This window comes from Alternaria metachromatica (genome assembly GCF_023757995.1).
Source record: "Alternaria metachromatica strain BMP 0045 chromosome Unknown scaffold_22, whole genome shotgun sequence".
Taxonomy (NCBI): domain Eukaryota; kingdom Fungi; phylum Ascomycota; class Dothideomycetes; order Pleosporales; family Pleosporaceae; genus Alternaria; species Alternaria metachromatica.
In genome coordinates, this window is record NW_026055513.1 from 104210 (window position 1) to 131310 (window position 27101).

General features: G+C 53.0%; 8 protein-coding genes across 8 annotated transcripts; 3 read left to right on the plus strand and 5 right to left on the minus strand.

Annotated features, from left to right (window-relative positions):
- Positions 1-642: 642 nt before the first annotated feature.
- J4E83_008076 (uncharacterized protein) lies at positions 643-3613 on the plus strand (the record flags this gene model as incomplete). The annotated part of the gene is made up of 2 exons (XM_049334973.1): positions 643-1263; positions 1313-3613. The coding sequence occupies 2 exons, from the start codon at positions 643-645 to the stop codon at positions 3611-3613; spliced, it is 2922 nt and encodes a 973-aa protein (XP_049185817.1).
- A 516-nt stretch (positions 3614-4129) lies between these two features.
- TUB1_1 (alpha-tubulin) lies at positions 4130-5950 on the minus strand (the record flags this gene model as incomplete). Its single annotated transcript, XM_049334974.1, has 7 exons — positions 4130-4406; positions 4457-4649; positions 4703-5206; positions 5256-5327; positions 5381-5619; positions 5683-5741; positions 5939-5950. 7 exons carry the CDS (start codon positions 5948-5950, stop codon positions 4130-4132), a joined length of 1356 nt encoding a protein of 451 aa, XP_049185818.1.
- A 565-nt stretch (positions 5951-6515) lies between these two features.
- On the minus strand, positions 6516-8759 carry J4E83_008078 (uncharacterized protein; the record flags this gene model as incomplete). The annotated part of the gene is made up of 1 exon (XM_049334975.1): positions 6516-8759. The coding sequence occupies one exon, from the start codon at positions 8757-8759 to the stop codon at positions 6516-6518; it is 2244 nt and encodes a 747-aa protein (XP_049185819.1).
- Positions 8760-9670: 911 nt separating this feature from the next.
- J4E83_008079 (uncharacterized protein) lies at positions 9671-14074 on the plus strand (the record flags this gene model as incomplete). Its single annotated transcript, XM_049334976.1, has 3 exons — positions 9671-9845; positions 9902-13376; positions 13438-14074. The coding sequence occupies 3 exons, from the start codon at positions 9671-9673 to the stop codon at positions 14072-14074; spliced, it is 4287 nt and encodes a 1428-aa protein (XP_049185820.1).
- Positions 14075-16559: 2485 nt separating this feature from the next.
- On the minus strand, positions 16560-17174 carry J4E83_008080 (uncharacterized protein; the record flags this gene model as incomplete). The annotated part of the gene is made up of 1 exon (XM_049334977.1): positions 16560-17174. One exon carries the CDS (start codon positions 17172-17174, stop codon positions 16560-16562), a length of 615 nt encoding a protein of 204 aa, XP_049185821.1.
- A 2507-nt stretch (positions 17175-19681) lies between these two features.
- J4E83_008081 (uncharacterized protein) lies at positions 19682-20800 on the minus strand (the record flags this gene model as incomplete). Its single annotated transcript, XM_049334978.1, has 1 exon — positions 19682-20800. The coding sequence occupies one exon, from the start codon at positions 20798-20800 to the stop codon at positions 19682-19684; it is 1119 nt and encodes a 372-aa protein (XP_049185822.1).
- Positions 20801-22028: 1228 nt separating this feature from the next.
- Positions 22029-23847, plus strand: J4E83_008082 (uncharacterized protein; the record flags this gene model as incomplete). Its single annotated transcript, XM_049334979.1, has 3 exons — positions 22029-22337; positions 22524-23312; positions 23374-23847. The coding sequence occupies 3 exons, from the start codon at positions 22029-22031 to the stop codon at positions 23845-23847; spliced, it is 1572 nt and encodes a 523-aa protein (XP_049185823.1).
- A 427-nt stretch (positions 23848-24274) lies between these two features.
- Positions 24275-25651, minus strand: J4E83_008083 (uncharacterized protein; the record flags this gene model as incomplete). Its single annotated transcript, XM_049334980.1, has 2 exons — positions 24275-25483; positions 25535-25651. The coding sequence occupies 2 exons, from the start codon at positions 25649-25651 to the stop codon at positions 24275-24277; spliced, it is 1326 nt and encodes a 441-aa protein (XP_049185824.1).
- Positions 25652-27101: the final 1450 nt, after the last annotated feature.

Consider the following 27101-nt stretch of genomic DNA (forward strand, 5'->3'; position numbering starts at 1 on the left):
TCCCAACAGAGATTCTAGACAAAGCGACGCGGCCCACCCGGTGTGCTTGCCATGGCCATAACACGTCCGCCGTCGGTTCCATGACCCATTTTTCTATGCGCCAGTCACTGTCGAAGGGTTGGCGTCGAATTTCAGGAATCGCAGATCGGGTGTCCCCAAAAATAATCCCTGGCCCAGCGCTGCTCCTGCTCCTTTAACCCCGGGCGAGCTCCACATCTCACTTGCTAACATCGCTGCTGTCCATCCCACTGCATTGTCTTCTTCTCTTTTCTCATCACCTCTATCGCACATTAATCACTACAGGGCACGCCATTTTTCTTCGTCACTCGCTAAAACATTTTCTGGATACGTCGGCACCGAGCTTGACGTCATCCCGTTGCAGCAGTTCGCGTTTGACCCTGGACCACCGGAAGGGCGAGCGCAAGCCATTGACTGCTGGTTTGGCGTAAAAAAGCATACCATTGTTTCAGCAATCGCATTTTGCGTTATCTACAAAAAATCGCCGCAAAATCAAAACACAGTCGCTACCTCATCGCACTCCCAAGGTAGCTTTTCGATCGGATTTCCTATCGAACCTTGGTTCGGGCGCGACTCTCCACTATGACTACACCAAATTATGAGCGGCCAGAGCCGACATACGACATGGACAGCAACATGTCCCACCACCAGCAGCGATCTTCCGATGAGGACGGCACAGTTGTGGGGGACGATCATCAGCGGCCATTGCGTGTAGATACTGCCGCACGGCCACCGCACAACAGATCACGATCTGGCACCCACCTTACCGTCGAAACCGCACATGATATTCCAGCAATGAAGGGCATACAGTCACCGTCGCAAACGCGTGAGCAGGCGAGCAGGCTCAACGATGACCTTGCAGTGCTCGCCATTGAGCAGGGTCTGGATGAGAAGGAGGCTCTTAGGCGCAACGCGTCGATGAACCCATCCATGACGCGCGTGCGATCCCGCCGTGAGGACCTCGTAGACGACTTCGACGCGGCGACGAACCCATTGCACGAACAGGCGGCTCGCTATACGCCACCCGAAAACCCGACCACAAGCTTCTCCAAGTTCTTCAAGAAAGTTCACAACTCATCATGGCTTGTTAGGTACTTTACGTACATTACGCCCATGGTGCTCTTGATCCTCATTCCTTTGATGGTTGGCATATTTGCATTCCCCAATGCGAACGTTGGAGGCGTCAAGCTTGTCTGGTTCTCGATCTGGCTAATGATTGTGTGGCTGACACTGTGGGCTGGAAGAGTAAGTATCTCCGTCTTCCCAGTTTTGCAACCACTAACATCCATCGCAGGTGCTCGCCAAACTCCTCCCGTGGCCTATTGGTCTCATCTCTTCCCTCTTTACGAACAACAGCAAGAAGTGGAGAGACATGGGCAAGCAACTCGAACTTCCAGCTACTTTGTTCTTCTGGTGGTTGGCCATTGAAGTATCTTTCCTCCCAACAATGAAGAACCACCACGTCAACGGCGACAAGAACACGCGCGACTGGGAAGGCACCATGAACAAGGTCCTTGTAGCTCTCTTCGTCGGATTCGTGCTCAACTTCATCGAGAAGATCATTATCCAACTCATCGCCATCAGCTTCCACCTGCGAACTTACCAGGACCGTATTGAGCTGAACAAGTTCCAGATTGGTAGTTTGGCCAAGCTGTACAGGTTTTCCAAGGAGAAGATTGCCATGGAAGATTCCGAGTTTGAGCAGGGCGACGACAATGCTCCATCGGGTGCACGCACTCCTGGTCAGGTTCTCACAGAGGCGCAAAAGAACATCAAAGTCGGTTTCAACAAGTTTGGAGACATTGCTGGAAAGGTCGCTGGAGACTTCACCGGTCGAGCGGTTACTGGCAGCGGCCATCCCCACCAGGTTGTTCTGCAACTCATTGGTACTACCAGCGGCGCTCAGGTTCTGGCTCGCCGTCTGTACCGTACCTTTGCGCGACCTGAGACCGAGACTGTTCATTCCGAGGATCTCAACAATGCCTTCGACAGCGACGAGGAAGCCACTGCTGCATTCTCCATGTTCGACAAGGACATGAATGGCGATATCTCCATGGAGGAACTCGAAGCTGTCTGCGTCGAGATTGGCCGTGAACGCAAGTCTATTACCGCCTCCCTGAAGGATCTCGATAGCGTCGTCTCCAAGCTCGACGATGTTTTCATGTTCATAGTGCTGATCATCACCATCATCGTGTTCATCTCGCTGATCTCGACCTCCGCCGCCGGTGTCCTTACATCCGCTGGCTCGACCCTTCTGGCTCTATCTTGGCTCTTCTCCGCAACCGCTCAGGAGTTCCTCCAGTCGTGCATTTTCGTCTTCGTCAAGCATCCCTACGATGTCGGTGACCGTGTCATGATTTACGGTAACACCGGAGATCTCGGCCGCGGTGATGATTACTTCGTCAAGGAAATCGCTCTTTTCTACACCGAGTTCAAGAAGATGCAAGGTCACGTAGTCCAAGCGCCCAACAGCTACCTCAACACGCTCTTCATCCTTAACCACCGTCGATCGGGTGCCCTCGCCGAAGCCATCCCCATCATCATCAAGTTCGGTACAACGCTTGAGCAAATCGAAAAGCTCCGCAACGTGCTCCTCGAATTCGTCACTGCCGAGCAACGCGAGTACCAGACCAATATTCTCACGGAACTGCGCGCCGTCCAAGAAGTCCACTGGCTCGAACTCAACGTCGTCTTCTTCTACAAGTCCAACTGGCAAAACGAACTGCTCAGATTGCAGCGCCGCAACAAGTTCATCTGCGCCCTCACCATGGCAATCCAGGAGTGCGAAATCGAAGGACCCCGTATGCGCTACCCCGGTCAGAAGGAGTCTTTCCCGGTTTACATGCAGAATCTGCAGAACCCTGCTACACCTGGTGTCGGCATCAACGGCAACCCAGACCACCCCAACGGCACCATCCGCAACCAAGCCCAAGACCAACCCTTCGTCGCACCCGCAGAAGGCACATCAGACTCTGCCACCGGAACCGGCGCGGGACCAACCCGCACCGGCTCCATTCTGAAAAAGCCAGAGACCCTCTCCGCAATGGGCCGCCGCGTCGACTTCTCGCTCGGCATGAAATCAATGGGCCTAGACGACCCCAGCGGCGACGTCCTCGACGACCGCGAAAACGCATCACGCGCCCGCGCAACCGTCGTCCGCGTCACCTCGCCCTCTCGCTCTCAAGACCGAAACAACGACCGCCAATCCAATGACAGCGCACGCAGCACCGGCCTCCAACGCGTCGGCACAAACGCTTCGTCCACTACCCGTGAACGCACGCATCGAAACCGTTTCTTCAGTCGCAACCGCTCTGGCAACGACGTCGAAGCTGGTATGGCTGATATCCCCGAGGGTAGCGGTTACGACACCCCGCCTAAGAAGAAGAACACGCTTGATCCCCGCAGTGGCCTTATCAGTCCCCGGGCTGTGAGGAACAGTGGTGGCGAGGATGAAGTGCCTATCACGAGGGTGGGCAGTGCGGATGTGCCTAGGAGTACGGGTGCGTTGGCGCCTAGTACGGCGGATAGTGAGAGGACGTTTGGTCCACCAGCGAGAAGTCGCACGGAAGGGATTGAGATGAGGAGGTTTCATTGAGGAAACTCCATGACTTTCTCATGCGAGGTGTTGAGACAGCTGCGGAGTTGAAGCTGTCGGAAAAAAAGTCTCATTCTGTCATTCCCTCCTTCTATTTCTCGCGTCTGTACAGCGATATCGCTCAGCGTTTTAGTACTCCGTTTACACTAGACTAGTCGACAGACAGACAGCCAAGGGCAGTGCGCCGGGCTCCTCTCCTTTCCTTCAATTTGTAAATTTGTAAATAATTCTTTTTCCAGCTATGAAGCTCTGTCGTTGAGAGACCCAACGAGGTAGTTCCAATAAATTGCGACAGTATCGCTACTTCTCAGAACCGACAAAGTTCCGCGAGCGAGTGTTCCACGTGCTATAATTCACATCATTTTCACATAACAAGAGCAGATCCATCGTTTGAAAGTAAGACTATGCATTCGCGCATAGTTTCTCCATTCCAAGACTACTAATCCCCCTAGCTCGTCGTAGCAAGCCTTACAAACAACATCATTCCCTTTGCCTCCTTTCCATATCTTTGAAAACCTAGTACTCGCCCTCCTCAACGTCTTCCGCATCAAGCGAGTCCTCAGCAACCTCCTCGTAATCCTTCTCCAGGGCAGCGAGATCCTCACGTGCCTCGGAGAATTCTCCTTCCTCCATACCCTCACCCACATACCAGTGAACGAAAGCGCGCTTCGAGTACATGAGATCGAACTTGTGGTCAAGGCGGGACCAGGCCTCGGCAATGGCGGTGGTGTTGGACAACATGGCGACGCTGCGGTCGACGGAGGAGAGCTCGCTGCCGGGGACGCTGATGGGCCTGGGGTGTTGTTAGAAAGGATTGATTGTGACAAGGTAGGAAGGACGTACTTGGTGTAGTTGATTCCGAGCTTGAAACCAGTGGGGCACCACTCAACCAGGTTGAACGAGGACTTGGCCTTGAGGGCACCGGCGGCGGCTGAGCAGTCGCGGGGGACGATGTCTCCACGGTACAGAAGTGCGACAGCCATGTACTTTCCGTTGCGCGGGTCGCAGACAACCATCTGGTTGTTGGGCTCGAAGCCTGTTCAGATTAGCAAAACGCCCAGAGAGTATGGAGATAGTACTGAAACATACACTGGAAGGTCAGGTCAGAAACCTTGAAGCTCTCGTGAGAGCTCTTCTTGGCCGAGATAACAGGCGCGTAACTGATAAGCGGGTAGTGGATACGCGGGTATGGCACAAGGTTGGTCTGGAACTCGTTCAGATCGACATTGAGCGCACCATCGAAGCGCAAGCTGGAGGTGATGGAGCTGACGACCTGCGCGATCAGCCGGTTGAGATGCTCGTAGTTGGGACGGGGAATGTCCAAGCTGCGCCTGCAGATGTCGTAGACAGCTTCGTTGTCAACAAGGAAGGTGCAGTCGGAGTTCTCAATGGTGCTGTGTGTCGACAGAACAGCGTTGTAGGGCTCAACGACAGAGGTAGACACGCGAGGAGCAGGGTATACGGCGAATTCGAGCTTGCACTTCTTGCCGTAGTCGGTCGAGAGGCGCTCGAGGAGGAGCGCACCGAAGCCGGAACCGGTACCACCACCAAAGGAGTGGAAGATGAGGAAACCCTGGAGGGACGAGCAGTTGTCTGTGTTTGTTAGTAGGCGCATTGAGCCGATGTCGGGGAATGTGCTTACCAGCAACGCGACGGATCTTCTCAATGACGCTGTCGACCATCTCCTTGCCGATGGTGTAGTGACCACGCGCATCTACTCCCGTCAGTATGTCTGCATCTGCATTCCCAATAGCTTCCAAGACGCACAGTTGTTGGCAGCATCCTCCTTGCCGCTGATCAACAGCTCAGGGTGGAACAGCTGGCGGTAGGCTCCAGTTCGGATCTCGTCAATTGGGGAGGGGTCCAAGTCGACGAAGATGGAACGGGGCACGTATTTGCCGCTGCCGGTCTCGGTGAAGAAGGTCTCGTAGGAGCCACCCTCGCCGAGCTCCTTCGCATCGGGGTTCGGACGACCATCGGGCAGCAGGCCGTGCTCGAGGAGGTACCTGGGGGTATCGTGTCAGTCTTGACTGTAGGCTTCGGGGCGCATGCGGTTTGCGACAACGTACAGCTCCCAGGCGCTGTTGCCCAGCTGTGTGCCAGCTTGGCCGATGTGAAGGTGGCAGATCTGTAGCTTGGTGTTAGCATTGCGCGCGCTGGGGTCATTCAATTTCTTGGAGTGTTCCAATCTCCAAGCTCTTTCATCTCTTCTTGCTCTTTAGCCACGGTAGAGCTTCATCTCGTCCATGTCGGCGCAAGAAGCCCCCGCATCTCTTCGCATACTGCGATTGAACACTCCGCCAGAAACAAGACAACTTGACGTACCTCTCCTCGCATGGTTACGGTGTTGCTGTGTCAAACAGACGACTGTCGAAGGAACCTCTGGTTGCCGGCGTCGACGCTGGAGGCAGAAGTGTTCTGGGTTCAAGCGGTGAGGAGCGCCGCGTTGGACTAGCTTGGTGGGGTCGCTGCAGGGGCCGCACGGTTTTGTTTACGCGACCGTCGCGACAAAGGCGCCTTGCCACTTACAACCAACAGAACCGTGGCGCCCATGCGGCACAGCGGGGAGACCGCCTTTTGCCAGGGATCCCTCTTCTTGCGGTGTGATGAGCCGATGAAACTGCGCTTTGAAGGACTCTGCAGCTGTCAATCTACGGTGTGAAGCCAACAACTGGTAGATTAATCAACTATAAAGCTGCCGATCCTAACGAATTGAGCGTAAGCCTCGTGCGCCAAGCTGGATGATAATGCGAACCATTTCCATTCTTAGTCTAGGGGGATATCTCATGTGCGGAAGGAAACCAAAAACGCCTCCTATATGCTTCTTTGTGTGTTCGCGCTTGTCTCGTATGCTGTAGAAGGTTTCTGGAGTGAGTACGACAAAGCTCCTTGCTCCTCAGCATTACTCTCCAGGCCCATCGGCCACAGCCTCCTCGCCCTTCTTGCTCCACTCACCAGCCGAAGCATCGATTTCACGCGTCGCACTCTCTCTAGCTCCACTCTTGCTGTAAAACTCGTGAACGTCCTCGCATCCCTTTGGCGTCCTGCACAGCTTGCGGGCATCTGCAGACGCCGTCTTCCAAATCACCTCTCTGACCTCTTTGCCGACCTTCTCAATAGCGTCCATAGCCCAAATGACATCAAGATGCTCGTACCCCTCGATGACCTTGGAGTGTACGACATCGACATGTGGCTCTCGACCGTGTTCGAAACGGCGCAGAAGACGACGACCATCTACTAGGTCGTCGGAGCCACAGACCCAGAGTGCAAAAGGAGGTGTTTGCGGACCGTACCACGCGTAACGCTCAGCTTCTTTCCGGTCCTTCTGATGCTCATCATCGGAGTCATGCGGCGGACTTCCGGTCTTAGTTTTCGTCTGCTCGATCTCCTCGTCTTCCTTATCTTCCATGATCTTCTCGTCTCGTGTAGCCAAGATGCATTTCTGCTTCGCGAAACATTCCCGTCCGAGCCACCATCTCATACTCTCTGCACTGACGTAGACGGGGGAGAATTGGAACATGCGGTTCCTTAGATCACGTTCCCAGCGGTCGTCCGTCCAGTTGAACAGAAAGGCGAAGACACGATAACCCATGGAGCCGTAGAATTTTCCAGGAAGGAGACCATGCATAACCATCATGAATGGAATGAAGGCGTGGATCCCGAAAACAGTCCGGAACATGTTTGGACTAATGACTTGCATGAACTTGAACTGGGCTTTTCCGATCAAGGGACCAGCGTAGGCGGCAGGTGCTAGTGCGCAGAACACAGATATCTTCTCGCCAATCTCAGGTCGCTGTTCCTTCGCTAGTGCCACAAGAGTTTGTGTGGTGCCCTGGCTGTGCGCAATGAGACCCAGCTTTTCGAATCCGGTCTCCGAAAGTACGCGAGAGGTAAGGGCGGGCAAGTCCATGACACCCATCTGACGAATGTTCCAAGCCCACATGCGCGGGTCTCCGTATTGCAAAGTGGTATGGCGAGGTTTGAAACCGCATCTGTTGTTGCCAAGCCAGACATCGTAGCCGGACTTTGCGAGGAAGAAAGCGAGACTGTCGTCATCGTTCGTGCAGTAAGCGCCTGCGGACTGCAAAAGGCCGTGGATCATAAGGACTGGGTACTTCTTTTCACCTTCTTCATATTGCGACCCAGCAACACCCGTGCGATCTTCAGGGAAAAGCTCTGGTGAATGTGGGGAACGCTGGCCGTCATTCGTGCGCTTGTAGTCACGAGGATTATACAGATGCCAGAGTTCGATGATGAAACCATCTTCTGTCTGGACGTCGAAGATCTCGCAGTCAAGTCCTACTCTTCGTGCATAGTGGCGCACGTCGCAGACTAGAGGATCGGGACCGCCTTCCAATGGCTCGAACTCATCTGTTGTTCCACCATCTTCTCCATTCTCCAGTTTTTGAGCTGACGGCATTGTGTCTCGCTTCTCCCATGCTCTTTCTGCTTCCCTTCTTGCTTGCTTTCGCTTGGTCTCCTCTTCGTAGAACGGCCTTCGCTTCTCAGCGTCGCGGAAAGTTAGCAGTAAGAACAGATGTTTGCACATGCCAGGAAGGGACGTAAAGCCTGCACCTAAGACGATGACGAGCAGGAACAAGAAGGACAAGATGCCAGATGAGACTCGGAAGAACCAACACTGGCATTTCCTCAGAAGTGTTGGAGGTCCGTACATGGGCAGAGGCGGAAACAGAGGATTTGTCTTCGAAGGCGCTTTCGAATCACCTAATGGGACATCTGACTTCCCCTCGCCATTCATGTCTGCTTCTTTCGGAGGTATGCCATGTATCGTTCCATCTTTTGCTTCGCGCAGCCGTGGTGAGAAGGATGCTTTCTTAGTAGGATCACGGTCGTCAATAATGTCTCGCAATTCGTTGAGCTTGGTCGCTTCTTCCAGAGGAACAGCAGGAAGTCGATGGCCGTCGGCAGTTTCGATGACAGGGTCTTGCGGAGTTATGAACCGTGCTTCAACCGCCTGTGTGGAACCTGTGCCCTCATTCTCTTGCTCTGGTGTGTATTGTCCGAGACGCTTAGCCTGGTGTGCAAAGTCGACTGCAGCCTGTGTCTTGGACTTTCTCTTTTCTTCATGATGATTGAACTGCTCTTCAACACGGTGTTTGGCGGCTGTAATAGAGGCCTTCGGCATATTGATCTGGGGAAAGCCCTATGGTTCGGCGACGGTGGTGTGGAGCGTCCAGGGTCGCGTGGAGCATAGGTACGGATGCCGGCAAATTAGTCCCTTCTTCAGAGTTGTAATCCCGAGTGGGCGGATCGCAGTCCTCTGTACGCGCAAAAGGGCTGTGAGATGCTGGAGCGCGGTTGAGAGACATGTTGCGGCTTTTTTATCAATCGCAGTTTTGACGCGGTGGCTGCTCGCGCCTTGTTTGGCAAGAGCATTACGTCAGGAATGGATGAGGAAGCGGCAAATCAGCGATCATGCTGCAGAAGGATGCGTCTCAACGACCACATTTAGAAACCCCATAGCGGGTGATGCAAGCAGGGTTTGCGGTTTTGTGGCAATGGTTTGCATGTCGCAGGCACTATTTATTGACATGTGAAGAGGCTGCGGACTTGACTCCGGAATCGCGAATTCCAACGTCAACCATCTCTGAGAGATAGCGAGACTGAATATCATTTACGTCGAAAGGTATCAGTAGAACGGTTTCTAGACTTGATGTGGCAGGTATACTGCTTGTCGAAGATATGCACATGCTGTGGTCGACGTGTGACGTGTGATGTGCGACAGGCCACTTGCGGCCAGTTGAAGCCTTGTTGAATCTCAGTGTGAAGGTTCAACTTGGACTACTGAACTACAGACTCGAACAACACAAGCCAACGTGCAATTCTGAGTCGTGCATGCTCGTGGGATTCCTGCTCCCAATCAGTTGAGCGGACGCGGGGATTCGTGGCAGGTAACCATGTCCGAGCGGGCTAGTTCTGCCGAGGCAATGCGGCTCTCTGGTGCTATCTGATGCCCGGGCTGATCGCACGCAACGAACAGAGCCGCGAATGCTCATACACCTGTCCATTGAGGCAGACACTCCTCGTTAATCCATCATGGACGCGCAGAATGGAGTCGCCAACCCACGGAAAAGAAGACGGAGAAGACGTCTTGACCGCCCTCCTATTTCGGCGCGACTACTGCTCGACGACCGCGTGAAGGGTGAGGTCGGAGTGCTGTCGGAGGATCTCTTCAATGATCTGTTCCCTGGAGCGAGAAGCAAGAGCGCTGGTATGTGGAAGGAATGCTTGGTAGTAGATGGGAGAGGTGGCTGACAAGAAGAATAGCCAATGGAGACACGCCAGACTCGGATCGCATCCAACACGTCGCAATCACCCCGTGGCTGCCGACCTCCATCGCCGCTTCCCAGAACACTCCCTGGACCATCCTGCCGGTGCGACCAGCCGACAAGACGGAAACCGGCACAGCGCGCCCACACTCGTCACTCCAGATCCCCACGTCGTCTCTCGCCCTGCAGTCCTTCTCCCAGCTCCTCCAGAATGTCGCCCCGAACAAGACACAGAGACGGGATACGCCCATCGAGGTGCGCATATACGATGTTGTGCCGGTCGGGCTGGACACAGTCTACGTCAATCTGGATACGGAAGCCCTGCGGAAGCTAGATGAGGTGCATGCGAAGTTCGGTGGAGGCTTCATTGCTCAGATGAATGGCTCGTCACGCGCTCCGAAAAGCCGCTATGTCGAAGCGAACGGCACCAAAGGCAAGGCGGTGGATCTCGCGGCGCAAGAGGAGGCCTGGCGACAGGCCGTACGCGAAGCCCTACAACTACCTACTGTCCTTCATACTGGCGACCTGCTTCCTCTGAAGCTTCCCGCCCATCCCATCACCCATGTCCCACCTCCACCGGCCAAGATCAGCGCCTCCGAACCCGTGTCGCAAGGCCTCTTGCTACCGAGCACGAGAATCGTCATACTGCAATCCCATCGAAGCAGCTCTAAGCAGCCCGTCATCATGCCTCCCGTGAAACAGACCCCGACGACCAACGGATTTGGCGACGATGATGAGGCTGACGACACCTCGAACGACACCTTCTACTCGGCCGCAGAGGACAACTCGCGCAACGTCTCTCCACCCGACGAGGAGTCTACAGACAATTTCGAGTCGGAGCTCTCGGAGAGCGATGCGGGAGACCTGTCCGACGAGTCCGACGACATCATATCGCTGAACGCGCCTATGCTCCCGCCTCAGTCATCCGGTGCACTTTCGATCTTTTCCTCCGCGACCCCACGACCCGGCAACTTCGGACGCCCTAATGGCATCGCAACGCCAGGGTCGGTATACTCCAATTTCACAGCTACGACAGCCCGTGGTGGTCCGGCAAATAAGAGCAAGGTCTTCAAAGCTCAGGGGCTTCTCCAGCGTGTCCCAGATGACCTTATCCACCCGAAGCCGGGAAGCGAGGACGACGAGGAAGCGCGCGTATTTGTCGACATCAACACACTGGTCAAAGTCGGTTGCTTTTCGGGCGACTGGGTTAAGCTTGGGGGCACCGAAGCCCCTTCATCACATCCGCTCTGGGGCTTGGGTGCGTTCGGCGGAGTAGACGAGGAAGATAATACGAATTGGCGCCCCGTCAGGGTCTTTGGCCTGCCAGAAAACATGTCCAAGAAGGTTGCGAGATATCCAGTACAAAAGATGGCAGATACCGATCGAAGAAGTAGTTTCTCAGGCTTCTCACAACCAACCTCGTCGTTGCATGCCTATCTCTCGCCAATTCTTCTCGCAAACCTAGGCAGTCCTTCTCACCTCCGCATCACTCCGCTAGCCCCCAGTCAGTCCTCTCATCTTCCTAGGAGCGCCATTCAGAAGCCACGTCTGAACAGCTCTTCTTTGCCTCCGTCTGCCAAAGAGGTCACCCTTATGAAGGTGTCAACGCCTCTGTCGTCAGATCGTCTACTTCAACCCAGTCTCTTCGCGGCATTGAAAGACCACTTTGAGCAAAAGAGGCGGATTGTAAAGAGTGGTGATCTGATAGGCGTATCAATCGACGAATCGCTTGGTCGGGCGGTATTCCAAACCGCAACAGAAGAAGACGCTGGCAACGATGAGCTGCTGGCCAGAGCCAAACCAACCGCTAGCGATGAAAGTATCAGCGTCAGCAGCCGCAATCCAAAGGTCGTGTCCTGGTTCAAGATTGGCAACGTATCGAGTTCTACCCATGCATCTCACGACGGCGAAGAAGCCGACATATGGGGTGGTGCTGTCACAGTAGATGCTGCCAGCACCAAAATGGAGATGAACGGCAGCGAGCAGGGCAAGACTCCAGCTCCCATCAATAATGCCTGGCAATACTATCTCGGTGCCAAACGAGCCCCTGTTTCGAGCTCGCAGAAGACGATGTCACTAGACGAGCTGCCCAAGCCCTACATTTCATCACTTCGCAGACGGTTGCGAGAACTCATGTCTGTTGCGACCAGTCCGCGAGCCATCCACCTAGGCCTACCACCCATCGCAGTCTTGATCACCTCGACTCAACGTGGCATCGGAAAGTCTACCCTCGCTACGAAAGCTTGCGAAGATCTCGGCCTGCACACTTTTGCGATTGATGCCTTCGATATCATCACCGAAGGTGGTGCTGGAGGTGGCGACGTGAAAACAGAGGGTTTCCTGAAAGCTAGGGCAGAGCGAGGCTTGACATGTGGTGCTGAGTTCACAGCATTGCTTGTCAAGCACGTCGACGCACTGAACGCCGATCGCATGAACACCGCGCTGAAAGAGATATTGGCCGACTCTCGCGTGCTAATCGCAACTACAACCGAGATTGACAAGGTACCGGAAGGCATCCGAGGACTCTTCACTCACGAGATTGAGATGACAGCACCCGATGAAGGCGAACGAGAAGGTATTCTCAGAAGTATCGTGGACGATGCTGGCATCAGGTTGTCTCCTGAGGTCGATCTGGGCAATGTTGCCGTCAAGACTGCCGCTCTTGTGGCTGGTGACCTTGTGGATGTGGTTGATCGAGCTCTAGTCGCAAAGCAGCAACGTCTCGAAGCGCTCGCCGCTTCCTCTACAAAAACACTCTCCTCATCTGAGACAATCACCACACGCGATATCGAACTAGCAGGAGGTCACTTCAGCAACAGTCTCACCAAAGCCGATCTAGACACCGCAGTAGATGCAGCACGCAAGAACTTCGCAGATGCAATTGGAGCCCCCAAGATCCCCAACGTCGGATGGTCAGATGTCGGTGGTCTCACGCACGTCAAAGACGCAGTCATGGAAACTATCCAACTTCCCTTGTCACGTCCTGAGCTATTCGCTAAGGGCATGAAGAAGCGCAGTGGTATCTTGTTCTACGGTCCACCCGGAACAGGAAAGACGCTGCTTGCAAAAGCCATCGCTACGGAGTTCTCCCTCAATTTCTTCAGTGTCAAAGGACCCGAGTTACTCAACATGTACATTGGTGAATCCGAAGCCAATGTACGTCGTGTCTTCCAACGCGCCCGCGATGCCCGTCCTTGTGTTGTTTTCTTCGACGAGTTGGACTCTGTCGCACCCAAGCGTGGTAACCAAGGTGACAGCGGCGGTGTTATGGACCGTATTGTCAGTCAACTGCTCGCTGAGCTGGACGGTATGAGTGATGGAGGAGAAGGTGTTTTCGTCATTGGAGCAACCAACAGACCCGATCTGCTTGATCAAGCCCTACTACGACCCGGTCGCTTCGACAAGATGCTGTACCTGGGTGTCTCCGATACCCACGAGAAGCAGCAGACCATCTTAGAAGCTCTGACAAGGAAGTACGTCATATTCCCCTTTCCTGTTCCTTCGAATCGCCCAGATGCTAACACGTTTCGCCAGATTCACACTCCACCCCTCCCTCTCCCTCCAACGCGTATCCGAAGGACTACCCTTTACATACACAGGAGCAGACATGTACGCCCTCTGCTCCGACGCCATGCTCAAAGCCATCACCCGCTCCGCCAAGATCGTCGACGAAAAGGTCGCTGCCCACAACGCCACCCATTCCCCTCCCATCACCATTGCCTATTTCTTCGACCATCTCGCCACAGAAGAAGACACCGCTGTCATGGTCACCGAAGAAGACTTCATGGAAGCGCATAAAGAACTCGTACCTAGTGTTAGCGCAGATGAACTCCGACATTACGATAGGGTCAGGAAACAGTTTGAAGGCGCGGGCAAGAAGGAGGATAAGAAGGAGAATGGCGCTGCGCTGGCTGTTCAGCCGGCGATTAGTGCGAAGGGAAAGGGTAAGGCAAAGGCGCCGATCGACGAGGTTGAGGATATGGTTGTTAGGACGGAGAATTTGGAGGTTAATGGGTTTGGCAATGGGGATGCGAGTGGGTCGGTTGGAGGTAGTGGGAGTGGGAAGGGGAAGGGGAAGGCGCCGGCGAACCATACGCCGGGTAAGAGTAGTGTTGATATCGCTGAAGGGGGCTTTGGCGATGCGACCATGGACGATGATTTGTACTCTTAGTGGCTTGTCTTGCTATTGTAAAGGGTATGATTGCATAGCACGGTTGTTGTATTGCTGGCTGGGCTTTGCTGATCGATACTATCACTCTGCATCCAGTAGCGTCGTGCTCGCAAGACCGCCCGTCAATCCTCCACCGCTCCATCAGGATTCTCCCAGCCATACCTCAGCCTGCCCTCCCACACAGCGAGTTCTGATACTTCCTGCGCTTCTCAGCCTCCAAGTCCCGAATTTGAATTGACGTTGTAACCTGTGGCGTCACCTTTTGAAGCCGCTCCGCCACGTAACCCCAGCGCTCCTCATAATCATGTTTAAACATTTCATCTGACCAGGAATGACAGAACGTGACCTCTTCTAGCCCTTTAAACCTCTTCAGTGACGCAAGACTTTTCTCTGTTGCCCAATGTGACGACACAGTCCAATAGTCAATATCGAGCTTCTTGATGGCTTGGATGAAAGACGGGGGCGTAGTGGCTGAAAATGTATTCAGAACCTCCGCAGTCGCGATGACGAATGTGTTGAGGCTATAAGGAAGGAGGGCTGCTTCGGCGTGGATCTGTACGCATACGGCTAGAAGGGGGAAAGCGGGCTTGTCGCGTTGGCAGAGGCGGGGCGTGTCGTGTTGGCAGAGGCGGGGCTTGTAATCGTCGGAGAAGGTAAGGGTACAGTTACCGAGCGCGTAGTGGTAGATGAGGTTTCGTAGCTCTGCTGGTAGACGGAGGAGAGGAGACCTCAGTTGGTTTGCTGCTGTAGCTTCGGCTTTCGTGATTTGCGCCATCGTTTTAGCTGTCGGGACGGGTATGGGTATCGCGGCCGCTATTTGGATTGAGCGGTTGTGGTGGTGGCGTGGTCGTAGAAGTGGGAAAGTGCGAGGAAGCTTGGGGGTGCACGTGCTTGCAATAATAGTCAGGCAAGTGAAGGAGTAGAAATCCTTTCAGATCCAGTTGGTCATACGTAATGAGCGTAGGTAGTGCTTGACTGAGCGAAGGTAGAACAGGATAGAACTCTTTAATTTTGCCTTGTCTTATAGGAAAGTGCGGTTCTTCCATCCTATCCATGGTACTGCGATGACGCAGAGCGAGACGAGCCACTCATGATTCCCGAATTACATAACCACCACATACGCAAAGGTACTCCTCATCAAATGAGAGAGATCGCAATCCTTAGAGTCTGTCTTATAGGAAGATGAGCTTGTGGCTGATCATCGATCTCAGTAAGCTTTGCTGGAATAAACACCTGCACACCATCTCATTTCAAGGCGCCCTTACTCCCTTTCCTTTCTCAGTGCTCATAAGACTGCCCGTTGCGTGTCTTTAAAAGACACTTGCTTCTTGCTCTTTGGCCTCCTCTTGACGCTCAGTCCGGAGTATCTCGGTAAAGCTCTTCTCACCGCTCAATCCGGAGTGTCTCATCATTGCTACTCTCACTGCCCAATCCGGTTCCTTAGGTATAAACTTATATGTCGAAATCTTGACACCCGGTACATCCTTTCGTAGACCCTCCGCCAAAACCCGCAGCCCGTCCTGATATCGAGGAGTCCTTAAATGATTGTCTGGACAGCTGTGTTTCAACCTAATCTGCTCCAAGCCCTTGAACTTTGCGAGTGAGGACGCAACACGAGGATAATGAGTGTCGATGAAGCAGAGTGGGATTTCCAGCGTTTTGATAGCTTCGATGGACGATGTAGTCATGCTAGTAACGAGGTCGTTGATCATGGTCGTCGATACAAGGTCGAACACACTGAGGCTGTAAAGTAGCATCCCAGCCTCGGCGGTGATCTGGGTGCATACTTTCAATAGCCCGAATGCCAGTGCAAATTTGTCGCGATATAGTACTAGTACTTTGTCGCCGCGTAGACTCAACCTGATTCTCTGGCCGCCCAGCGCGTACACCCAAATCTGATTTCGAAGTTCACCAGGTAGGCGGAGAAGAGGAGAGTTTTGTTGATTTGCGGATGTTATCTGCGCCGTTGTTTGCGCTGTCGATATGGATTTGGACATTTGCAGTTGAGTGGGCTGAGTTGTCGGGTGCTGCAGTCATTGTACTCTCATAAATAGGAGGAGTCACAAGTGTAATATGTAGTCGTTCAATTGTGAGAGCGCAACAGGGCTTTGAAACGCAGGCCATGCCAAGACATTCGAAGAAGTGAAAGAGAGCGTTTGCAAGGCCGCCCGGGCGTGCACTGCGATAGCTTACTACATTAATAGTGATATATCTTGATACGTATGCATATAGGTAGTTTTTAAGAAGATAGATGTTCTTGACAAGACCTCGGGAAGGAGGGGCAGTCAACTATCCTTTTAATTCTGCATGAAAGTTGACTTTGGCTAATCTTCCTCATCAGGCAACTTTATTTGAATACAATTCCTAAAAACTGTAACTTCGATTCTTTTCCTCGACATCGATGCTCGAAAGCCATGCTATCATTTTGTGACAGTATCTCGAGCCCCACTGTTCGCCCGACCATGTATGTCAACTGCCAACCGTCTTAGTAATGTCCCGTACATTTGATTCCCATACCAGTGTCCCACGTCGTAACCTTGACATCAGGGATCTTTTCCCGCAGTAGCTTCGCGAACCAACCTACACGAGACAAGTCGTAGTTCCTCGGGAACACAACGGACTTTGTATTGTAGCGTATCCTGATTTCCTTGAGACTTTTGCACTGAATCAGATGAGGCGACATGTGATCTGGATTTCTGCAGACGTCTTTGATTTGGATAACCAGTATCGTAAGAGCTCCAAGCTGCGATGTACTGATACTGCTCATGAAAGCATTGATGCTGCTGGGGTCTGTGAAGAAGTGGAAGATGTTGAGGCTGTATGGGAGAAGGGCGGCCTCGGCGTGGATTTGCGAGCACACTCTTAGTAGCGCGAAGTGTGGGATGAGCTCCTCTGGGTAGAGTCGTGGCTTCCGTGGGTAAACAAGCTCATGTGTTGTTCCCAATAAGACTATATGGCCGCCCAACGCGTAGTTGTAGATCTGGTTTCGAAGCTCGGCGGGAAGGCGGAGAAGGGGGGAGTTGCGTTGGTTTGCTGATGCTTCCTGCGCCATTGTTGAGTTGTTGAGACGGGTCTGGGTATTTGGCGCTGTAAGGTACATCGGTGGAGCGGAGTTGCAGTGTAGTCTTGTAGAAAAGAGAGTTAGAGAGTTTGTGGAGGTGCAGATGATGCCTAAAAGATTATAGGAAGCGATAGAGCGTTTGCATGGCAGTGCGCTAGGACGCATCCGTACTCGTCTGTCCATATTCTGCTTTCGCAAGTATTTCCAATCCCTTTGACACTAAAAGATAATTGTACGTGCTTAATGGGAGGAAAGGCTGGTACTAGTAGCGCTGAACACTTTCTGATCCTGTGGAGAGATGGATATCTCGTACATTGTCGATCTCGGAAACTTCACCGAGATAAAGATCCGCCAAACGCATCTGAGATACTCTACTTCGCTTGTACTCTTTGTAGACTATTCATTTGATATCGTAAAAGCAATCCCCTTCCACTCTCCACACGATGGACCAAACCCAATCCATCTTGTCTCAGTGATACTTGACACTGCTCAACCCAATGAAAGAATCCCATGTCATGACTCTAACACCAGACTTATAGTTTCGCAGGAGCATACACAATGTCCGAAGGTAGGCATGGTTGTACTCTGTTGGATCGAGCTTTTTACCAGCTAAGTTGATCTTGATTTCCTCTAGACCTCGGAAATGGGTAAGCTGTGACAATAGATCCGTGGGTCTGCAAAGGATTACAGTGTTGTATGAAATCCTGATCACTCTGATGGCTTGGATTCCTCTTGCACTGGCGGACGCTGTGAAGGCAGGGATGGAGGTGTGTCCGAGGAAGTTGAAAGTGTTGAAACTATATGCAAGAGTTGCTGCCTCTGCGTTGACTTGAGAGCATGTCTTCAGCAATGCGAAAGCAAGGGCGTCTTTCTTTGTATAAAGACGTGACTTGCGATTTCGTGTCACCGGCTCTGTATACATTCCCATCCCGAGAACATGGCCGCCCAATGCGTAGGTGTAGATTTGATTCCGAAGCTCGGCCGGTAGACGGAGGAGAGGAGAGTTGCGCTGATTTGCCGCCGTGCTATCTCAACATGAGTTCATGTACTTCCTGCGCATACTGACTCTCGTAGACTGCATACAGGTGAGCGCGCGCGGCGTTGGCTGCTGTCCTTCGCCCCATCTTGGCAGGTGTCTTGGACCTCTTTATTACTGACGTGTGGGCGGAGCTGTGTTGTGTTGTGATCTAAGTAGTTGGTAAGTGAGAGACAGCCCTGAAGAGCTTGGACCCGTAGGAGTGGAGTTGAGGCCCAAAACAGTAAGAGCAATGAGGAAGTTTGTTTGCGCAACCTGGCGCTGGGACGCTAGTACAAGTTTGATGCATACTCTGATGTCATTCAGCTTATGGCACCACGAAGGGTGGTTAGATATGTGTCGCGTCTTACTTCGTACATGCAACTGAGTCTGAACAAACAAATGCCTTCTTGAGGTAGTGTATACCTCCAGCTCGATAACATTCTTGTACAACCGCGAGCATTTCTCGTGTGCTCAACCCAACTTATTCTTCGATTATGACAGTAACATCCGGTTTCATGCGCTTCATCGTCTCCGCCAGCATCCCAATGTCCTGTTGCTCGCCCACAGCACTCAGCAGTGAAGGAACCCTCGCTTTCTCGATAACCACCGTCTGCAAGCCTTCCAGTTTCTCCAACTGTATTGACCCTCCGTTATTCCCAAAGTTCCAGAAGGACCGCTTCAGCAAACCACACCTACGTGGTTTGAGCTGGATGGTACGTATGAGTTTGCTTTTAGCGTGGGAGCATCGTAAGAGGAAGTAGCGCACGGCGAGCTCGTGGTCGAATGCAAAAACGCAGTAAGGGTACTGTAGCATGGCAGCTTCTTCGGAGATTTGCTTGCAGACGAGTAGTAATTCAAGGGTACTTTCCAATGGGAGGGGTCGCAATAGGATCTCGTGAACCTGGCCGCTCAACACGTATCTAGCACAGATGAGAGGGTTAGTGTATGTTCGTAGTTTTCTGAGTGACGCCAGAGAAGGTCTATTCACTTATAGATCTCATTTCGCATCTCGGCTGGAAGTTGCAGAAGAGGGGACTCGGTAGCGTTGCGCTTAGTTATACTTGTGTTCTCTTCATGCGACGACAGAGCTGCTAAGTGCGCATCGGCTGCGCGCGTCGCGTCCACCATCTTGGTCGATGTGTCGGTGCTAAGAGTGATAGAATTAGGAAGTTGCATTCCGAGCATGGAATCACTGGCTAGGACAGCCAGCGCTATAGGAAAGAAGAACTGAGGGTCCATTGCGCTAAGCCGTAAGTCGACTGCTCGCTCATTCACTGGGGATTCACCCAGTCTCGAATTTGGGTCGTTGAGTAGGTATCGAGGATATTCTACCAATACTAAAACAATTCGCCCAGCCAAATTCGGTAGATTGGAGATTGCGATTACCAACGAAGAAGGAGCCACTCATGGCTCCCGCAATAGTAGCAACGCAAAAATGACACTGAGAAAACCCTCAGCTTAACGTCTTGGCAACTAATATTTTCCACATCAGTCACACAGTAGCTAGTGTGCGCCTGACCATATCCTACTACTCCAGACGATGAAGCTCAAACGCCAACTTAACATCCTTGGGAGCAAATTCCAGAAGCCTAGGACCCAATCCAGCCTCTATCCGCTTGAGCGCCGCAATCTCCGACGGACGGAACGAGGACTTGGAAGAAGTTCCTACCACAACAGCGATGTGAATGTACTTCAACCCCGTCAACGTACTCAAATTCTGAACGCGCTTCAAGTCGAAGTCTCCAATGTCGTTCGGCCTGCTTGAATATTCCATAGCCTTCACGTAGAAGAAGAGCTTGGCGATGGCTCCAATTTGAGCTGATGTGATGCGGTTTGTCAAAGCGCGGAGAGCGAAGTCGTTGTAGTACCAGAAACGATTGATGCTAGAAAATGGGACTAGTGCAGTTTCGGAATATATCTGCCGGCATGTCGTCTGAAGCGCGAGAAAGGGAGTGTCCTCTTTTGGACCGCCTGGTAGGTTGGTGCGTGTGATTCTGACTTTTGAACCGTGCCAGGATGCTCTATCTAGGAAATCCTTAGGCCCTACCTCCAAATGTGTCTCGTGGAGAGCTGTACCGGCTGAAGAATTGAGCAGTCTGATGCGGTTCGTGATCCGCGACAATTCTTGCTTATTGTACTCTCCATAATCCACACGTGTCGATTTGATGAAGATGCTGAAGCCGCCCATGGCTTCGGCAAATATTTGATTGCGGACCTCGATTGGTAATATTAGGAGCCTGGAGGACTGAACATTGCGTTGGCATATTCTCGTATTCTCTTCTGATTCTGGTGTGGCGTCCAGCATGCCGTCTTCGAGAAACTTTATATTCGGGTTTGGTACAGTTTCTTGTTCGATCGACTTGTGCAATCGCAACAGCCGAAAGAAGGACTCAAATGCGTTGTCATCGTCCGTCAGGCCAAGAAGCTGGAGCGAAGGTGACGCTGATGTGTAGCTGTACGTGTCGTCGTTGATATGCACCATCGCCAGAGCGTCGTCGTACAGTTTAAACGTATCCAACGCCTGGTTTATGTTCCGTTCTTCGCGAAGGCGCTTTTCTTCCTCTTCCCTCACGAGATCACTTTCTATGTCGTTCAGATCGCGATCCCCTATGCCCCAGTTTAAGTCGTCCATATCAGTTGAGGCCATGTTAAGTTGTAGGTTTGAGCGTAGGTCAGTGGTCCTTCGTTTTCTGAGTTGAGTGTCAGAGCCGGCGAGGAGAGGACCCGGGAAGTGATTTTAGACTGGGTTGTATAGAGAAAGGGAAGTAAACACCAGGCGGCCGGTACACAATTGTCCAGCTGCGCACTGTCCATACCTTCGTGGGCACCATCACTGTCTCAGATTCACGTGAAAGTCGCAGTCGACAGAGTGACTTCCGATAATCCTACTCCATTCACTCAGAAATCGGTCGTAGACGAAACCCGGGAATTTTATCGATTAAGTTCGTTGAACAACGCGTGTTTGCCACAAACCACATGTATCTTTAGCGGATACATGCTCGATTGCACATCAAGTCGGCGCGTTGTGAATGCATGTCGAGTCCCAAATGTCATATATCAGAGTTGCAACGACACGTTGCGTTCCCATATACTTTGCTTGCAGTTTCCGGCAAGCTATTTCTTGCTCTTTTGATAACGCAGAAGAAATGAAGAGTAAAGTGGACCACACAAAAACGAACGATAAGTCTAATGAGATCATGGGAAAGATAGCGAGAGTATTAAGAAATTCACTCCTATAGGTAGTAAAGTCGAATACCGCAAGAAGCTGTGTAGAAGTAACTCTTTTTGTCGACAACGCGCGCAATATCGAGAATCTGGATGAAGAATAGGCATTTTCTAGGCGTCCTAGAATGGACGGCACACCAGAACAGATCTGAAACACGCCGGTAATTGCGGTACGAATAAGCAAACAAGGGCCAACTTCCGCTGCTCAATCTATATGATTCAATGGCTGCGAGTGTAGGAAAATCGAAAAAGATGGTGTGCGACAACAAACGAGATCCCCACCGCGAAGCCGTTAGCTGCAGGCTGCATGACATTGTTCTCCGCGTTGATCTCCGCAGTCCGGCTATCCCTTCTGGTGGCTGATCGAGGTGGGGCGTCGCGGGACCCCTGCATAAACAACACCTTGCGATGGAGAGACCGGGGGCTCTTGCGGTCCATATGGGAGCCTGCTGCTCTCAATGTTGTGGTTCCCCTTTCACCTTCCCCACCGCTTTTGGGTACATAATCTTACGCGCGTCCGGCCGCGATTGTTTACTCACAACATTTGTATCACCACAGCCATCACACCCCACTTGACCCGCCACCACACTCGCCCCGGTATACATACGCACAACAGCAATTAGCTAAACAGCTATTATATACAAGGCGTCATGACGCTCCGCGACACATACACCAGGTTCCTGGCGACGCCCTCTTCGGGTGCGCTGGCGGACAATGCCTCGCTCCACTATGTCACCACCACGACCAGCATCAACGACGCGACGGCCATCATCAAGCACCTGTCTGTTCAGGAGAAGCTCCTGAAGAAGACCAAGGAGAAGGTGCTCAACGCGATTGAAGGCGGTAATGGCCTGAGTATCGACGTTGAGACGACTATCGAGTTCGTCAACGGTGGCGGCGCATACCTGCCAGGCCTGGATGACAATTTCGTCACCGACCGAACTGTGACGTTCCCTATGGTATGTGCCTGACTCAATTCACGTCCTCCCACCTCACTCAAAGAGGAAACCGAACATCTGAAGCCTACATTGACACTCAGTCTTCTACTTTGTGTATTTTTTTACAATGTAGTCTACAGACCTTCGGTTTCGTCTTCAAGACGGACGGGGTGCACGCCTTCTCCACGCGTTTACTGACACTGACAGGTGCACATGGTCCACTTTGACAAGTCGGGCAAGATTACACAAATCCGCCAGTACTGGGACCAGGGCTCTCTGCTCAAGCAGATCGACGTCATCGGTGCGCGCTCTCGCAACTGGCCCATCCGCGACAGCAGCGAACAGATCCGCCTCATCACATCCAACGCGGCAGCTGCACAGACCGAGTCGAGCGCGTCGTCGCGGCCCTCAACGTCGGCATCACGAGGCGCAGATGAAGTCTCCATCAGCTCCCGTTCGAGGGGATCAACAAACAATGCCATGAACGACCCGCACGCATCGCTCGCCCTGTTTGCGCCTCGCGAGGTTGACACTGAGGAGCGGGAGTCGCGCAGCTCTGGGCCGGCAGCGCCCCGGGCTCAGTCTGCGAAGCCGCCTCCACGCGAGTACTCTGAGCTGTTCGCTGGCGCAGGGGGCGACTCACCGTCTCCTTCGCCCCAGCGCATCCCAGCCAAAGCAGGCAGCGGAAAGAACTTCAAGGCCAACCGATTGTTTGAAGAGGAAGAAGACGAGCACCCAGTCGCCCCGATGAGCATCAAGACCAGCTCCAAGAAGTACGACCACTTCACGTTTGGCGAAGGCGAGGAGACACCCAAGGTACGAGACACTGCGCGACCATCCAAGCACGACCAGAACCGCAACAGGAACGACGCCCACTGGGACTTTGACGACTTCGCCACCCCGAACAAGTCAAAGCCCAAGACGCTTCCTAATGCCGTTCGTCACTTTGGCTGGAGCGACGATGAGGTTGGTGAACACTATCAGCCAGAGGCGGAGGTTGCTACATCTCTGTCTCTTGCTACCCAGCTGAACCCCTGCTAACATATACCCACCACAGGACACCTCCCCCGTCCGCCGCCCAATCGTGCACAAGGCGCGCCCCGACCAAGACGCCCACTTCGACTTCGTCGACGAAGGCACACCCGAAGGCCAGCGCAAAGCCGCACCCACTAAGGGCGGACGCAGCAACAAAGGCCAAGGCCTCTACGAAGACCACGTCACGGACAAGACGGACGAAACTAGCGGCGACAACAGCGATGCAAGGCGCGCCCTGAACGATGTAACGCAGTCCAAGACGCAGACGCGCAACTCCATGAAGACACACTGGGGCACGCACGCTGACTCACCAGAGAACCGCGGCATAAACATTGCGGGTAATGGTATGGGCGGGCGCAAGGGCACCGAGGCTGCGTGGTCTCTCTTTGAGGAGAGCCCTGTTAAGAAGGAGAACAACAATGGTGCTGGTATCAAGACGGAGGGTGACGGCATGGGTGGTAGGAAGGGTGCGGACAAGTCGTTCTGGGACTTTTAGGCGGCGTCTCAACCGCACAACCCACGATTGTCGTTTACAGTACCCGCTGATGAGCGGCTGCTGAGGTTTTGAGGATGAGGCATACAGGACTGGTGATTCAGGGCTTCGTTTGTGTATCAGGTCTTTGTTGGCTTGTGTATTCTTGTCATCTTCTCATTCCGCCGCTTCTGTCTGCCTTTCCAACTGTCAATCTGCTTGTAAAGGGCATTCGGCATGGCAGTAGGTTGGATGAACACTGGCGTGGACGACTGGTGCAGACCTTTGATAACAGACAAGGCATGTAAGAATAAAGAGACTTTTCACTGAATCGTGGTCGTCAAACTGTGATCTTACCGAGTGACCGTCATGAGCCGAGTGTATGTAAGCAACTCGGCAACTCGACAACTCGAATGTTCTGACTATCGTACTCATTTCGATTTTGCTAGCTTCAAGGCAAGGAAGCCGTCTCCTCATTCCTCGTGAAAACAATTTCAACTTCATCCCCCACCCTCCCTTTATCCATATCCCCATCCCAAGGATCAAACGTGATATCAGCCTTCAACCCCCATCTCCTCCCCAACCTCTTCCTTTCTTCATGCGAAGTCCTCGCTCGCATTCCCTCCCACACAGCGCGGAACGCTTCGCCCTCTCCCTCCCTCTCTACCTCCTGACCTTCCTCTGGGTTATCGAACCAGACTCCCAAGTCGACAATACGGCGCAAATCGTCCGTCGGTTCCATAGACGCCCAGATATCGACCGGCGCGTACTTGACACGCACCTCTTGTAATGGCGTCGACGACGATGTTCCGCTCTCGTGCGCAGAAGTGAGCATGAGGAGGGCGTGGACGCAGACTTGAACCCAGTACCGTATCTTAAGCGGTAAAGCGAAGCCTGGTCGGGAGACGCTGCGGCTTTGGTGTGAGCCGCGGGATATGAATCGCAGAGGGAGTGTTATGCTGCTGAGATTGAACGTGGGCGAGGCGAGGTATGTGAAGAGGGGTGTGACTTCCATGGAGACGAGGAGGTCGAGTTTCGTGGCTATATCTGCGGCGGAGGCTTCGCGGACGGGGTCGAGCGTTGGGTCGGCGAAGGGGTAATGGTTTGAGAAGCCGAAGGGGTCGTTTGCGTTGGGGGCTTGCGTGGTGGGCGGTTGGCGGAAGGATGGGTATAGCGATGCGTTGGAGGCGTCGTATATGTTGTCGTCGTAGGATCCACCTTCGTGGTCGTATTCGTCATAGTGGCCGCTGTAGTAGGCGCCGCGGATATAGTCAACGTCAACCTCCTCTTGGTCATGCTCCCAGTACCACACGTCTCTTCCTTCTTCTCGGTTAGGTGGATAGTGCTGCAGATTGGGCAGGTTTTCCCAATCCAGCTCTATCTTCTTTAGCCATTTCAGCCATTGTCTGCCGGGTCCATTGGGTTCTTCGATCTTCTCGAGTAGCGCTTTGAGAACAAATGGTCCGCAGCTGAGGTAGACGGTGTGGTTTTTGAACAGGATCTCGAGGGCTTCACGGGCGAGTTGACGGTTGAGGAGGAAGTATTGGTGGCGGGTTATGAGGAGGATGGCAGCAGCGCTGGGTTTGAAATATTTCAGGTGGCGTCGCTCAATGGCCCGGTCAACGCTGAACTCTTGCGCAGCGAAAGTGTAGTCATATATCTATATTGCCGTCAGCCTAAGATCCAACGGAGTGGCGGCAGAGATGCGTACTTGATCCCGCAGCTCTCGTGGAAGCCTAAGGAAGGGGAAAACATGCGATGGCACGACGTCCTCATGTTCAACATGCTCAGCATCAACAGACACGGCGTATACGGCAGTGGCGTCCATGGTGCCTGCTCTTAATTCACGCGTGCTTTTCGTGTTGCGAACCAAGCTTTGCCCCGCAGCGCTATCTGCATCGTGACGATCTTCACGTGATTGTGGTGGTCGCTTCGCATCCCCGCCCGCATTTGCCCATCCCTGTCGTGTGGCGAGGCCGCGGCGCAGCTAGCACCTGGATCAGGCAGGCGCTTGACATGTCCCATGGATGAACGGGCCGATTCCTGTCTGTAATGACCGTCATCTTCGTAGCGTATCCGTACTGTCGGGTTGGCAGCAAATCGCGAGGCCAGGCACGTAGAAATACCTTGGGTACTGTGTAGAGTATTCGAGGTTTACTCATCTCGTGCCAACATCGTACGGTAATCGTGCCTGAGGCATTTTTGCTACCCAATGCCACCCAAATCGATCGAGGTACAGTCATCTTAGGCTTCGGTTGGTACCGAGGCGAAATGCTTGCGCTGGTAGTTGCACTACTTCGAGGTAAACCTCCGTTCAACAACCATACTGCTCCGGTAGTCATGACCGAGATGAGCTTTCAGTGTAACTGCAATCTACGAGTAACCGTTGCAGCGCCGTTCGGATCCGGCAATTACAACTATATTGCCTTCAGGTACGCGACCGCTGCTGTGCTGCCGAGCTTCAGGGGCCTTGCAGCCGGAATGTCACCAAGCCTCAGATCATCGGAGCATGTCACTGCAATGTCCGTCTAATGATGTACTGCAAGGGAGGCACGGGAGCCTTACCGACTGGTCTTGTCTACCGATAGACTTTGAGCGCGTAACGGCCCACCTGGGGTAGTCCTGCATTGTGTTACGGTCCGCGCCCCAACAGTTCCACTTAGCAACGGATACCAACTGCTGGCAGGTTGACGCGTCCGAGTACAACATCTGTCCTTCAAGCCTGCTTTTGGAGGTAGCTGGCGTGCTGATAACGTGTCGCGCCTGTGCAACGTAGAGGCACGCGCGTTCGATGATGCATGTCCATCGGTGGCTTGGATCGAACAACGACATTGACAGACACAAAACCTGAATCATGTATGTTCTTTGAGAGCACAAGAAACCGTTCGTTCCTGGTATGGTCCACGTTCACAGCAACATGGAAACCATCACCCGGGCACTGCCCCAAAAGCGTGCCATACAAGCTGCAGACACAACAGCATGTAAGCCTTATATCTCTTACAGTCTAACAATGCTGTGACCATAACTAAGCCTTCCAGATCTTTCGATGCAGAGTTGAACCATGGAAGCAGACGAACACCCATGTTGTTGAGCTCACAAGCCGACGGCCCTGAACGTGGTGAATGGTAAGTTCTGCAAACTTGAATTACGGTTGGCTTGACCGTGGATTCATGCGAGATCCGGAGTTGGCTCCTCAGCCACCGTTGCTCAATCAAAGCACTGGAGGACCAAACATGCACTGGCACCTGACACAAGACCGTTACGTTGTGAACCTGGTC